Source organism: Pan paniscus, chromosome 2, assembly GCF_029289425.2.
Source record: "Pan paniscus chromosome 2, NHGRI_mPanPan1-v2.0_pri, whole genome shotgun sequence".
Taxonomy (NCBI): Eukaryota; Metazoa; Chordata; class Mammalia; order Primates; family Hominidae; genus Pan; species Pan paniscus.
In genome coordinates, this window is record NC_085926.1 from 44,563,416 (window position 1) to 44,578,210 (window position 14,795).

A 14,795-nucleotide genomic window follows, 5' to 3' on the forward strand; every position below is an offset into this window, starting at 1 on the left:
TTACAGGAGACACACTTTAGTTTCAAAGATACAAAGAGATTAAAAGTAAAAGGATGGAAAAAGATGTATTTTGCAAATAGCAACCATAAGAAAGCTCGAGTGGTTATATACAAGACAAATTAGACTTTAAAACCAAAACAAGATACTATTTCAGATAAAAAAGGGCATTTTATAACAATACAGGTGTCAATTCATTAGGAAGATATAACAATGACAAATGTATATTCAGCTACTGAAATACCCCCAAAATACATTAAACAAACACTGAAAGAGATGCAGCAGGGAAATAGACAATTCAAACAATAATAGTTGGAGGCTTCGATAGCCCATTTTCAATAATAGTTGAACACCAGAAAGAAGATCAATAAGGAAATAGAGGACTTGAACCCTATTAACCAACTAGGCCTAATATAGCCCTAGAACATGCCACTGAAGAATAGCAGAATATACCTTCCTCTCCAGCACACAAGGAACATTCTCCAGGACAAATCATATACAAGGTAAAAAAACAAACCTTAATACATCAGAAGGATTTAAATAATACAAAGTATGTTCTCTGACCTAATGTAACTTAACTGCATCCTCCACTCCCTAGAATAGTTATAGGAATGAAAAGTATTCTGTCTCCAACAAGGTAAAATGGAAAATGTCTGACATACAGTTATTACTAGGCATGTAAACAAATAGGAAAATACAACCTGTATTGATGAGAAACATCAGTTATTCAAAACTGACCTAGAACTGACACAAAGAATCAACAAACAAGGATATTAATGATATTATGACTATATAAGCAAAAATCAAGGGGAAAGATTGAATTTGTTTAGCAGACACAAAAGATATTAAAAAAATTAAAATTCGATTTCTAGAGATAAAAATGTCTGACATAAAAATGGAAAATTCTACCTGAATGTCTTATAATACTCATTCATTCACAGGGTTTCACTCCAGTATAGGTTTTCTGATGGCCATTGAGGTAGGCACTCTGAAAGCTTTGCCACATTCATCACATTGGTAGGATTTCTGTTCCATCCTAATGTATAGCCAGACTGGAGGACATAGGAGGATTCCCCAAATCCCTTATCTTCCTCACATTTATCTTTTGTAGGTTTGAAACAATCTTTGTGTGTTATTCAATAAACTACTTCTAGTCAGCTCCTTTCTTCATTCAAGGGTAATTCTTCTAACTTCTTGAAAGTGTCTTCACAGGTATCTCTAGTCTCTGGTTTCCCAGTGAATCAACACATAGAACCCTCTTACTAGCTGGGGGCATGATGGTATTCATCTGTAGTCCCAGCTGCTTGGGAGGCTGAGGCAGGAGGATCGCTGGAGCCCAGGAGTTCAAGGCTGCACTGAGCTATGATTGTGCCACTATGACAGAGTGAGACCTCATATCTCTTAAAAGAAAGAAAGAATCCTCTTGATGTTCCATCAGATAAATCCTTTAAAAATTTCCTGCTTCATAATCAAGTCTATTCTGTTCTCATCTGCTGTCAAAAGTAAGCAGAAAACAGTTTTGCTCATTTTTTTTGTCTTGTGGAAACAGTATCATCAAGAGACCTTAAAAAAAAAAAAGTCAGATTATGGGTGTAGAAGGAGATGACATATTTAGAACAAGAGTGAAGTGTTAGTAGCTCAATTTTTTCTCCATGGGCAGGAAAAAAAGAGGGAGAGAAGTTTATCGGTGGAAAGTAAAAGAAGATATCAGGGACAAACAGATACTGAGCCATCACAACGAAGTTAGAAGGCCAACTGGAGGGCAAGTGACAAGTTTACAAAGGATGATGTGGTCTTACAGAGGTAAGATCTTTAGTAAAATGATGAACTGTAGATTCATTTCCAACCATAACATTGTATGGTTCCATAGTTCTCTGAAAAGATGTTGCAGAGAGAGGGATAGCAAACATCTCAAGTCAAATACGGGAGAAGACAGAGTAATTATGGTCATGATTACTAAACATGAATATGTTGGTTCCTTTTAATTATCCTGCAGAGTGTGGCCTGAGGTCAAAGCTCTGCCCAAACAAAGACAATATTTAATGACTCTACCAATTGGAATCCCTTTCTAAGGAAATTCTGAATTGGAAGTAGGGCAAAAATGAGGAAATTAAGAACAGGAGCTGAAGCAGAAATTGTGGATGGAGAGAAGCCACATCATTAGGAGCCGCAGCAAGCAGTAAGCATGAGGGGACAGAAATTGTAATAAGAAGGACTAATGAAAGGGACAGAAGATTCAGAGTGAAGAAGGTGGATAGTGGTGGGAAGTAAAGAAATAGAAAATAAATGCTGGGAGCAGCTGGGTTGTATTTACAGTGGAACACCGGCACAAAGATTCATTTACTTTTGCTGCTTTGGCTCCTGGACTACCCTGCATCAAGGCATAGTCTCTGGGAGGCCCAGTTTTCCACCATCTAGTCTAGCCTGTAGAGCTTGCATCTCTTCCCACAGTGGCGAGAACTTTGAACTCACAATTCCCCTCTGGCTAAGATCCTCCATTTTCCTCATTAGTGTATAATTCAGGAAGACAAGATGTACTAAATAGCTCACTGTCTGTGTATCTGTGTAAAGGCCTATCTACTTAGAAAGAAGGTAAAGGATTGGCTTCTGGAGCCTCCTCTGGAAAAAGATAATTAGTCTTCAACCAGCCTAATAAATGGGTGTTCACAAAATTGGGCATTGTCAAATCCCCCAACCTTGTTTGAATTTAAAAGATTGATTATAAGTTTAGGTTTTTCCATCAGCAGAGCCTGAGACAAGGATATAGGTGGAGTAGACTATTTTGAAGGTGATCTTAAGGAGCAAGAAGGAGTGAGCAGGAAGGATAAGACAGGGAAGGTCGAAAGCCAACAAAGAATGAGTTATTGAGCTGGATCCACTGTGGGCAACTGAGGCTCATTTTCACTAGGGGCCCTCTAAGGGCCCATGTAGAACATAGCTCAGACTTTTCTTGTCAAAGGACAGGACGTTGGGGCATTTGTGTACCAATTCTTATTTATCATTCTTTCAGGTTTGCCTGAGGGGATGTTATTCTCATCCACTTCTTCCAGTTTGTGCCTAAGACCTGGCTGAACAGGCTTCTGAACTTCCAGAGGAAGCCTTCAACAAAATAGCCTAAGATGTTATGGTGTATGCTTGAGACAGGACTCTGTCAGGATGGCTACATCCATTCTCCCACAGCTGCATGAAAATCAGAGGTGGGCAGAGGTGACTGTGGTAGAGAATACAAAGAACATCTGTTTTAGGTAATAAGCAGACGCTTCTTTTACTATGCTTTTAGCATCAAAGAATTTTAGTGTTTTAAAATATTCCCTTTACCTGTGTAGTAACTACTTCCATTGTTTTCCAGTACCCAAAAGTAAAGTATCTGCAGAATATCTTGGACTGGGAAGGGCCTCAGTTACATTTGTTCTACTCCCCAGACACCCAGACACCTCTAAAGCTAGGAGATACTAGACTGACTTTAGAATTACCACTTTTGGGCCTCTCTAGAGCAGAATGTATTCAAGAGTCATGACCTTCTATATAAAAGTCCAGGTGGGTATAAGCCAAGATAGCAGGCCTCCCTGCCTCCCACCCCTAACGATTATCAAAGCCTTAGATGCATTCCCAGTGAACACAACATATTAATGCTTCTTTGCATTCAAATTAGCATGAGTTGTCCAAGGCCCGTCCACAGCTAAAGTATTCAGGAGGCTGAAGACACTCTTCATGCTGGCTGTCCTGACTTTTCTCCCCCTTTTCCCTACCTGTGTCTTGCCTCAGTCTCCTGAATGATTTTCTTGCTTCTGGGTGTACAAAAGCCTAAATATAGTGGCGGAAACAGCATTTGCCTTGGATTTCAAAGCCTCACTGGTTATTAGGAAGGTATTTTAACAAATTACTTAAACTTACTCACCCTTAGTTTCAGTATCATCAAAACTGTCACAATATTATCTGTCTCAAAGGGTTCATGTAAGGAGTAAATGAAATTAACCATGTGAAAGAGGCTGACACATAGCAAGTAATTTTTATATGCTTTATTTTTTTCTAATATTCTAGCTTTGCCTCACTCTTCTGGTTTGAACTCTATCTTAATTCAACTGAAATGTTCTGTGATTGCCAATTATATACTGTTGAAAATTGAGTCTGTGTGTGTGTGCATGTATGTGTGTGTGTGTGTGTGTGTGTTGGGGGTGGGATGCAGAAAGTGCAGCTGGGTAGATTTTGGCACTAGTAAAGACCTCTATCAGGGGTTAATGATCTTTTGATTCGTTGTAGCATCATCAGCCTAGTAATAGAGGGCTGGCCTAGAAACCAATTCGGAACAACCTGAGATTTTCATTTTCATCTAGCCCTTGAGAAAGGCTACAGAAAGACCAAAGCAGATCCCCCAGTATCCCACTTCCTTTCCTTTCCTGCTAGGGCCATAACAGCCCCTTCAGCCTTTCAGATTCTAAAGCTCCTGTCAAAGCCATAGGCACTCCAAGCTCAGGTCCTCTGATTTTGTGATCCCTCTACTCCTACCAATGACTATGTGCCTTTTACAGCCTCTCCAGGTAGGACTCCTATGAGAGTAAAAGGATAGGCAATGGGATTTCTACCTCCCTCCAAATTGCAAAGAATATGGCTGTTCTGTCTTCCCTCAAGCTTTCCAGTCTGGACTGGATTTACCCCTCTCTGCTCCCAGCATGATTGGCCTTTGACAGGTGGCCTGTCCCCTTCTCCAACTTTCCATTTGCTGTTACTCCCTCATTTCTACAAGATCCCTCTCTGAGGATGTAAAGATAAGGGGGTGAAGTTGTCCAATACAGACATTCAGATCTGAAATGGATCCTTTTAAGTGACACTAGCCTAATCTAACCACTGTGGATGCCCTTCAGTGCCTAGAAAATCTTTAAATAACTAATGCCCTGAACTGTATTTGGAAGAATCCATATGTGATAGTTCATTTTACATGTTAACTTGAATGGGCCATAGTGTGCCCAGACATTTGGCTAAACATTATTCTGAGTGTCTGTGGGGGTATCTCTGGATGAGATTAACATCTGAATCTGTAGACTGATTGCCCTCCTTAACATGAGTGAGCCTCATCCAAGCCATTGGAGATGTGAATAGAAGGAAAAGACTGAGAAAGAGAGAATTTGCTCTTTCTGCCTGTCTTCTGGCTGGGACATTGGTCTTCTCCCACCTTTGGTGATATGGTTTAGATTTCTGTCCCTGCCCAAATCTCATGTCAAACTGTAATTCCCAGTGTTGGAGGTGGGGCCTGATGGGAGGTGATTGGATCATAGGGATGGCTTTACCCCTTGGCTCTGTGTTGAGATAGTGAGTGAGACCTGGTTGTTTAAAAGTGTGTAGCACCTCCCTCCTCCCCTGACCCTTGGTCCTTCTGCTGCCACATAAGACATCTGCTCCCACTTTGCCTTCCCCCATGAGTTCCCTGAGGCCTCCCCAGAGGCAGATGGTACCATGATTCCTGTACAGCCTGCAGAACTGTGAGCCAATTAAACCTCTTTTCTTTATAAAGTGCCCAATCTCAGGCATTTATAGCAGTGCGAGAACAGACTAACACATTTGGATTCCGACTAGGACTCAGACTGGAAGTTACACCAGCAGCTTTTCTGCTTCTTAGGCCTATAGTTCTTGGACTACAACTATACCTTCAGCTCTCCTGGGTCTTCAGATTGCATGTCTTGAGATTTCTTAGCCATATATATTATATACATATAATCCTTGGTCATAGGTCAATCACATTCCAATTTGCATTAAAAACAACTCTGGAAAAGTGGGGTTTTATAGAAAGATGAGAAATACAAACTTTCCATTCAGCCTGGGATTTCCATTTTAGTTGATCAGTAGTCTAAGATCTTAACCCATCTTGAAATGTCAGTCCTCTGCTTCCAGCCTCTTCTCATATGCCTATCTCAAACTCATTTATTTCTTGTTTGCTTAGTTTTTTTCACCAGTACATTTGGGGATTTTAAATACCAGGAATGTGTGTGTATGTAAAACAAAGGCTATGTGTTGTATTATACCACTGTCCCAGAGCTCTGGCCCACTTTAAACAGGTTTTGTATAGTTCCGCCTTGGTCAAAGATAGGGTGTTCCTTTCCTATCACCATCATTCCACAAGGTTACCAAGTCTTTCATCTTGGGGCAGTGGTGAGGGTGCTTCAAGTTCTTTGTCAGATGGGCAGAATCTCAGGGCACAAACTGAGTGACAAAACTGAGGCTCTGGGCTGGCCACTGGCAACTGGTGGTTCTCACCAGCTGACAACTCTTTGGTTACATGCTTCCGGGCCATTGCTTAGTAGGAGTGTGAATGATTACAGGCTCACTGGTCAGTGGTCCATAGTCTAGTTGGTCATTTTGGCTCCTCCCATTCCTTTCTTCTTTCCCAGCAAGGCAAGAATGTTTTTCAACTTACTAAAGGCTTCTAATGGCCTAACTCACTATCGTTTTTGTCACTTTTGTTTCCAGTCCCATAGTGTGTAACTCCTGTCTACCTAGGTAGGGCAGGGGAGAAGGGAGCCTTGGTTTACAAGTAAAATTATAATTTAGTGTGGGGGGAACAGCAATCACATTGATCAATATTTCAAAATCTACTCATTCATACTTTGAGACCCATAAAGTACTATTTCCTTCTTCTCTTCCTACTTGATTGGCTGCTGCTTCTCAGTCTCCTTTGTTGGGTCCTCCTTACCCTTTTTTATGTCATCCAAAGGACCACCAGGATGGCTAGATAGTAGAAAAGAAAGTTGGCCGGCACAGTGGCTCACACCTGTAATCCTAGCACTTTGGAAGGCCGAGGTGGGTGGATTGCCTGAGCTCAGGAGTTTGAGACCAGCCTGGGCAACACGGTGAAACCCCATCTCTACTAAAATACAAAAAATTAGCCAGGCGTGGCGGCGTGCGCTTGTAATCCCAGCTACTCAGGAATCTGAGACAGGAGAATCATTTGAACCCGGGAGGCGGAGGTTGCAGTGAGCGAGATCGCGCCACTGCACTCCAGCCTGGGCGACAGAGTGAGACTCCATCTCAAAAAAAAAAAAAAAAGAAAGAAAGAAAAGAAAGTTTTATTCACAACATCAGTTTACAAAGTCGGAGAGATAGTCTCTGGCTTGAACTGAAAGTGGTGCTCTTTCTGAAGAACAAAGAGAAGGTTAGAGGTTTTACAAAAAGGAGGAATGTTACATATTGCTCTTTGAGAAAGTTCATTGGCACTAGTAAGGGTGTGGGGAGCTGGCAAGCTCCAGTTGGTGAGCAACTGCAGTGGGCAAAATTAGTCCTAGAGTTGCAGCAACTTATCTCAGAAGCTATAGATAAAACTGGTTTTGGCTTATAATAAGCAGTTTCAGCAGTCAAGCTTACAGAGAATAACATTCCTGGAGCAATGTTGTGTACCCTGAGTGCTTCCCCCAGCTAATTTCTCGACTTTCTTTTATTAGGTATGACAAAAATAACCCAATTCTTATGATCAGCTTTCACATTTCTTAGCATTTACCACCACCTGACACATTTTTATATTTGTTTTCTGTTTATCCCACTAGAAATGTAAGCTCCATGAGAACAGAGACTTTACCTCTTTATTTATGTCCCTAGTGCCCAGAACAGTATTTGGCATATGGCAAGTACTCAGTAGCTGAATGAATGAATGAATCAAGGCTGAAGTTTAAGTATGTTGTTTAATGAATGCCAGGAGAGAACATAAAGAAATAAACAGAATAAGCCTGGCACGGTGGCTCACGCCTGTGATTCCAACACTTTAGAAGGCCAAGGTGGGGGTGGATCACCTGAGGTCAGGAGTTCAAGACCAGCCCGGCCAACATTGTGAAACCCCGTCTCTACTAAAAATACAAAAAAAAAAAAAAAAAAAAAAAAATAGCCAGGCATGGTGGCACGTGCCTGTAATCCCAGCTGCTCAGGAGGCTGAGGCAGAAGAATCGCTTGAACCCGGGAGGTGGAGATTGCAGTGAGCCAAGATTGCGCCACTGCACTCCAGCCTGGGCAACAAGAGCAAAACTCCATCTCAAAAAAAAAAGAAAGACATAAACAGAATAACATGAACCTTGCTCATTGAATAAACATTCATCTACAACCTATATGGCTTCAGCTTTGTACTAGGTGCTAAATACATGGGATCCATGCAGACATGGCCTTTACCCTTTTGGAGACTTGTTTCAGCCATAGTCCCATATAGGGGTGTCAATTCCAGAAGTCCAAACTTAAGAGACTGAAGACCAAAGAGAGGATCAGAGTTCCAGTTTCCTTTATATACACCTGACTTTACCCAGGGCGATGGACAGCTAGAATAACCTCTTCATTCAGGGGAGAGATGTCCCTACCATTTGCACATTACCTTGCACCTTCAACTTGATTATTATTTAATATCATAGCTCCAATATGTCATCATGTGGGCAAGAGATACACCACAGTAAGCGAATTCACAAGAGGGTGATTTATAAGTCATGTTATTATTTATAGTGAGAATTGCATAAGTTCAAGAAGAGACCAGAAAAGTCACCTACCAGGTCATTCAGACGTGAAGGTTACTCCCTATCAACCTCAATTGAAATGCATATCAAAACAGAAATGTCCAACTCTCTTAGGAGGCAACAGGCATCCTGAGACCCTGGGTCCTGTCTTTCATCTCCGCACCCTTCCGGTCTGAAACAGCGGCCAGTTCGTGTTCGATGTAAGGAACACTAGTACCCAAGGGCTCAGGAGTTCCGCCTCTCTTCCCCAGTTCTGGTAAAAGAAACGAACCATAGAGATGTGGCTTCCTAGAGATCCGGGATGAGGGGCGGGGTGCAACCGGAAGTCGCAGTATTCTCGGCTCGGCCATTATTCTGTGCCTCGGCTGCCGCAAGGGCTCGTTCCTGTGTCATCTCCTAGCGGCCTGGCGCCGAGGCGGCGGTACCCAAGGCTGGAGCCGCAGCGGGAGCCCCCGGTGAGCGGGGTGGGCTCGGGGGCGGGTGGGCGTGCAGGGAAGGCGGCCCGGGACGCGGGCCTGAGCTTGCTGGGACTGCACAGCCCTCGGTAGCCTCTCCCGGGCCCTGACCCCCGGCATGGTCCGTCGCCAGCTTCGTGTTGGGGTTCGACGTCGTGGCCTCGGCTGGGCAGGCAGCCGGCCCGGGGGAGGTACTGAGGCAGCTCCGAGTCTGTGTGTGTTTGTGGACCGGTGCTCCCGTCTAACGGACTCCGCTGGCGCTTTGAGAAGAGCTGCCTCAGTAGCCTGCTCCCCCAGCTCGGGCCTTTCTGCTCTTCCTCAGTCTTGTCTGAGGCTAATCCACAGAAACATTCTGAGGTTTCCCTATTACCGGTGGCGCCCAGACTCTTGAGGACGGATTTTTTTGTTTGTTTGTTTTAAGGGGTGGAACGATTTTAGCTTTTTTAGTCTTTTAGTTTTGTAATATAATGGTATTTAAAAATCAAACTTGAAAAACTCAAACTTGAAACCACCCATACCAACATTACTTCAGGCAATACATTTTAACACAAAGTACTAAGACCGTAAACTCAGAATAAATGCTGGCCTTTGCGCGCGCGCGCGCGTACACACACACACACACACACACACACACACACACACTCACACTCATTGCCAACCTGTCAGCGACGATTGTTACTGGTTTTCTCTTTTTGCAGCTTACCAGATTAAAGCTTTGTCGTGGACTGGTGTTTGGAAACTGTTGTTTTAGAACAGTTTGGGTTGTTTGGGTTTCATAAGTTTCTTCGTAGATGGAATTGTTTTGGACTTCTGGAATTAGAATCCCTGAATTCAGAATTTGCTCCCATGTCTCAGTTAGCTAAGTGGCCTTCAGTGGATTCGCTCCTCTGATCCTTTTGTTCTTTTTGACTTCTGCTTTGAAAACCTTTTGTGAGAAGCTAATAAAATGTATGTTTAAGAATTTGTTATTTTTATGTTATTTGAAAATTATTCAAAATTCTTTTTAAAAATTCCTTTCCATCACCCCCAGATCAGTTACCAAGGACTGCCAAGTTTTTCTCAATTGCCTTATCCCTACTTCGTTTAGAACTTAAGTCATGTGTTTAGACTATTAGAAAAACCTAACTGACCTTTCTTGATATCCAGCCCTCCCACCCCCACCATTTCTCACTAATAGAGTCCTGACACCACTTAAGACTCTCTTCATGCTCAGAGTGAAAAAGGTCTTTCTAATTGTGGTACAGTACCCAGAAGTCGTAAAAGATTGACTGCATGGCAAAAAACACTTTAAGCAAAGTCACATGGCATATATAGTCACAAAGACACTTGACAAACTGAGAAAAATTTGCAGCTGCCATTGTAAACAAAGGACTAATTTTCCTGTGATAAAAGTGTGTACAAATTAACAAGACCCAACACCTCAATAGAAACATGGGCAAAATATATGAATAGTTACTTTAAAAAATATACAAATGACTCTATTAATTCGTTCAAAATGCAAGTCAAAAATTTGGCAAAGAGCACAAACTTTGAGAACCATATTGGTGAAAGTGAGGAAAGGCACTCCCATATAGCTGTTTCTGATGGGAGTATAAATTATAAATTGGTTCAATCCTAATGAGGTCAAATTGGCAATATCAAAATTATACATGTATATACCTTTTAACTCAGCAATTCTGTTTCAAGGAATTTTTCTTATATATGCCTACACACATCCAAACTGATGTATGCCCAAGATTATTCATGATTATATTGTTGGTAATAAGAAATGATTGAAAACTACCCAAACATTCCATCAGTGCTGGCATGAATAAATTATGATACATCTATGCATCCATAAAAATGCGGAGAGGGGCTGTGTATTGACAGGAAAGATCTCTAAGACATATTATTATTGAGAAGAGGAAAATGTACCACGTCATTCATGGTGTCCTACCATTTGTGAGAAAAAGGGAACTAGAAAACAATATATGTACACACATATGCAGAAATAACTGGAAAAATAAGAAGCTAACGGAGAAGGAAACTTTACACAGTATACATTTTATAATTTTAAATTTTGAACCAAGTGAATATATTACTATTTTTAAAAATAAGGAAAAATGTAAAGTAAAGCCTCTTTAATGCTGAAATGTAAGTAAAATCACTTCACTTACAGGACAGGATCATCTCCTCAGAATACTGCCTCTCAAGAGCAGTAGTTAGAATTTAACTTCTGTTCACCTCTCTGCTCTACTCCTACACTCTTGCCTCTGAAGTTTACTTTCCTTCTCTGGTCTTCCTTCACAGAGTTATGTGTCCTTCCTTGCTTTTGAAAATAGAGTTTCTTTCTTCCTGGAATGGCTTTCCTCACAGTCCAATGATCCTTTTCTTTTTCCTTAAAAGCCCAATCCAAAAGTACCTTTCATGGCTGGGTATGGTGACTCACGCCTGTAATCTCAGCACTTTGGGAGTCCAAGGCAGGCAGATCATGAGGTCAAGAGATTGAGACCATCCTGGCCAACATTGCGAAACCCCGTCTCTACCAAAAATACAAAAATTACCTGGGCATGGTGGTGCGAGCCTGTAGTACCAGCTGCCTGGGAGGCTGAGACAGGAAAATTGCTTGAACCTGTCAAGCAGAGGTTGCGCTGAGCCGAGATCATGCCACTGCACTCCAGCCTGGGTGACAGAGCGAGACTCCATCTCAAAAAAAAAAAAAAAGAAATTTCCTTTCATGAATCCTTTCTGTAGTTTTATGTTCTCCTATTACTTGTACTTAAACATTATATTGAAATTATGTTTATATTTCTGGCTCCCCTGTTTGTTATAAGCAAGCTCTCTTTAAGGGTCTGTGTGTTCAAATAAAGAGGATGTTTTCATATGTCACTGATGGTGATATAACTGTTATAACCTTAAAAGCTTAAAAATGTTTTTATCCTTCAGCCCAACAATTTTCTCTTAGGAGTTTATCCTGAAGAAATAAGCAGAGATGTAACTAAAAATTTGTTATCAAGGATAGCCGTTGTGACCTTATTAATAATAGGGGAAAGTTAGAATTTATCTATGATAATTAAACTATGGTAAGGACATAGTTCAGAATAATAGCAGTGATTGTTTTCTGGTTTTGTGTGTTTTCTGGTTTTATAATTAGAAAAATGTTATTTCTAAAGAGCAGATGATTTCTAGAGAGCAAGTCTAAGTTCTGTATAATAAAACCCTATTCATATTTATCCATCTGTGGGACTAGATGTGAAAGGAAAAGAAGAAAAGGCAAATTTATCCAAATATTTTGATTAACAGAAAGAACAATTTTCAGAGAATTAAAGGCATGTAGAGCAAAACTACACAGAACTTAATTCATCCTTTCTTTGTTAATTGAGGAGGTGGTTAGGATTTTCTCTCATATGTATCATGATTAATGATTACTTGTTAACTCTGCGGAACATAGGAAAGAGTACTAGTTACAGAAGGGTAATAAGTAACATTTAAACCCGTATACCAGGCACTGTTCAAAAACTTGAAATGTATTACACATCAAATTCTCATGACAACCCCATAAGGTAGGAACTGTTACTATCCCTATTTTACAGGTTAAGAAACTAAGGCTCAGAAGTGAGGTACTTGTTCCAGGTTACACAGGAGTAGTCAGGATGCTCATTGTTAGAGTGGTAAAGAGTCTATTGTAATTAGCTGAAGGGATCCTATGAACAAAGACCAAAGGAAGTTCATGTGTTTGGTTTCAGCAGTCTCGTGCGTAACATGAGTGTGTGTGTCCCAGAGCCTTAGGCAGGGGGTTTCTGTCAGAGGAAGCACTCTCTAGAGCCTGGAACCTCGCACTCACAAAGGTTCTCTTTATTACTGGGAGCTGACTGGGGCCTGGAAAGCTCAGTTGTTTCTCTGGGCTAACTTTAACAATGATTTCTTGAGGTCTTGTAGATGATACTCTCCAAGCTGTAAGGAAGAAGTCAAGAATTAAGGAGACCTGGACTGGAGAGGAGCCTTTTTCAAAAAACAACAATGACAAGAGAAAATTTAGCCCACAATGCTCTGAGACAAGAGGGCCTTGTGAAGGGGAAGGATGATACCTGGAAATGGGGAACCAGCTTCCAAGGAAGTAGCTCCTCTGTTTGGGAGACCTCCCACCTACACTTTAGACAATTACGTTACCATGAGACATCTGGACCCCAGGAAGCCCTGAGCCGGCTCAGGGAACTCTGTCGCCGGTGGCTGAGACCAGAAGCACGCACCAAGGCACAGATCCTGGAGCTGCTGGTGCTGGAGCAGTTTCTGAGCATCCTGCCTGGGGAGATTCGGACCTGGGTACAGCTCCATCGCCCTGGAAGTGGCGAGGAGGCTGTGGCCCTGGTAGAGGAGCTGCAGAAAGACCTTGATGGACCAGCAATACAAGTGAGAAAGGCAGGGAGGGGCGGTGGGTGTTGGGATGAAAGGAAGGAAAGAATTGAGGCTAGGCTAGAGGGTGATCCTGTGATTTTCATTAAAAATTAATAGCACACTAGCAACCTTAATGATAATTAAAGCAGGTCCATGAGTATTCAGACCATAGAATATGTCTGTAGAGAAATGGATTTACGTTGAGGTCTTCGGGTCCAACTGAGAAGCAGCATAAAAACATTGACTGTTTTGTCCCTTGGGTAATGCTTGCTAATGCTGAGTTTGGACCAAGAACCTGAAGAAGACATGTTAATAAGTTTTTCCCTAAACAGAAGCCTATGTATTATTTCTATAATTCTGTTTGGAATGGTCATGTAAGCCTAGAGTATAAAAGGCAATAGCAGGCCAGGCACAGTGGCTCATGCCACAGCATTTTGGGAGGCTGAGGTGGGAGGATCATTTGAGGCCAGGAGTTCAAGCCCAGCCTGGACAACATGGGAAGACCCCATCTCTACAAAAAATTTAAAAATTAGCCAGATGTAGTGGCGAGTGCCTATAGTCCCAGCTACTTAGAAGGCTGAGGTGGGAGGATCACTTGAACCCAGGAGGTTGAGGCAGCAGTGAGCTATGATTACACCATTGCACTCCAGCCTGGGTGATGGAGTGAGATCCTGTCTTTAAATAAATAAATAAATAAAATGGCAGTAGCATAACAAGAATGAAGCTTTCCAAATCTTGGTAAGATCTCCTCTTGTGTGCCCTACTAGGGATCTGCAAGCCAAGGGATTGGGTTAAGATATTTGCTTCTGATAAGATTTATATCCTTGACCATTAGATTGGGATCTTAATGTAGCCTCTCATGTGTGTGAGATTTCTTTTTGTACATCTGTAGCTCACTAGAAACATTTCTGTATAAGACGTCTGAATCATAACTCAAACTTGGGTGTGGCATTAAGGATGGGCTTGTTTCTTTTAATAATAATGTGAACAATTTTAGAGCTATATATTTCATTACAAATTACTAATACATCCTCATTTGAGAGATAAGGAAACTGAGGCAGATGTCTAGCTGGCCGCAAAACCAAGTGTCTTGGTGCCAATTTTAGTGTTAGTTGTATTTGAGCACAAAGGGCTAGGTAAAGGGGTCAATAAGTAGATGGTAAATAAGTAGAAGAGATGTGACTGAAGTCCGATCTAAAACTTAAGTCTGAAGCTAAAATCCATGCTCTTAATTACTGCTTATTACTTCCCATTCCCTCCTTAACCCACACCCAGGTCTGGCTTCTGTTCCCACCGTTGTGTACAGTCTCCTCTGGGAGAGGTCACCAGTGCCATGAGTGGGGCTCGAGGGCAGCTCCATTGTTCTCAATGCAAAGCTTTACTGCTGTTTTGATGCTCCATACTTGAGGTGGGTCTCTCTGATCTCACAGTTGTAGATTGTGGGCAGAAAGAGGTCCACAGTGCTTAGGTGAGTCCATTTTCTTAAGAAACA

At 41.7% G+C, this 14,795-nt stretch overlaps 1 protein-coding gene and 1 long non-coding RNA gene across 7 annotated transcripts in view; one reads left to right on the plus strand and one right to left on the minus strand.

Annotated features, from left to right (window-relative positions):
• LOC117979640 (uncharacterized) overlaps positions 1 to 8,645 on the minus strand; it is a 26,424-nt gene extending 17,779 nt beyond the window's left edge. The window contains exon 1 of the long non-coding RNA XR_010111532.1: positions 8,508 to 8,645. This is a non-coding gene — a long non-coding RNA (uncharacterized LOC117979640). The remainder of the gene's footprint in view (positions 1 to 8,507) is intronic.
• Positions 8,628 to 14,795, plus strand: part of ZNF197 (zinc finger protein 197) — a 25,860-nt gene continuing 19,692 nt past the window's right edge. Inside the window, exons 1-2 of one of the 6 annotated variants that reach the window (XM_008961534.6) lie at positions 8,628 to 8,929; positions 12,839 to 13,318. In XM_008961534.6, the coding sequence (XP_008959782.2) occupies positions 12,929 to 13,318 (390 nt within the window). In that variant the 5' untranslated portion in view covers positions 8,628 to 8,929; positions 12,839 to 12,928. Of the gene's footprint in view, positions 8,930 to 12,838; positions 13,319 to 14,578; positions 14,712 to 14,795 lie in introns of those variants that run through there. The other 5 variants (XM_008961533.6, XM_057301700.2, XM_008961536.6 and 2 more) reach the window with 5 other exon arrangements.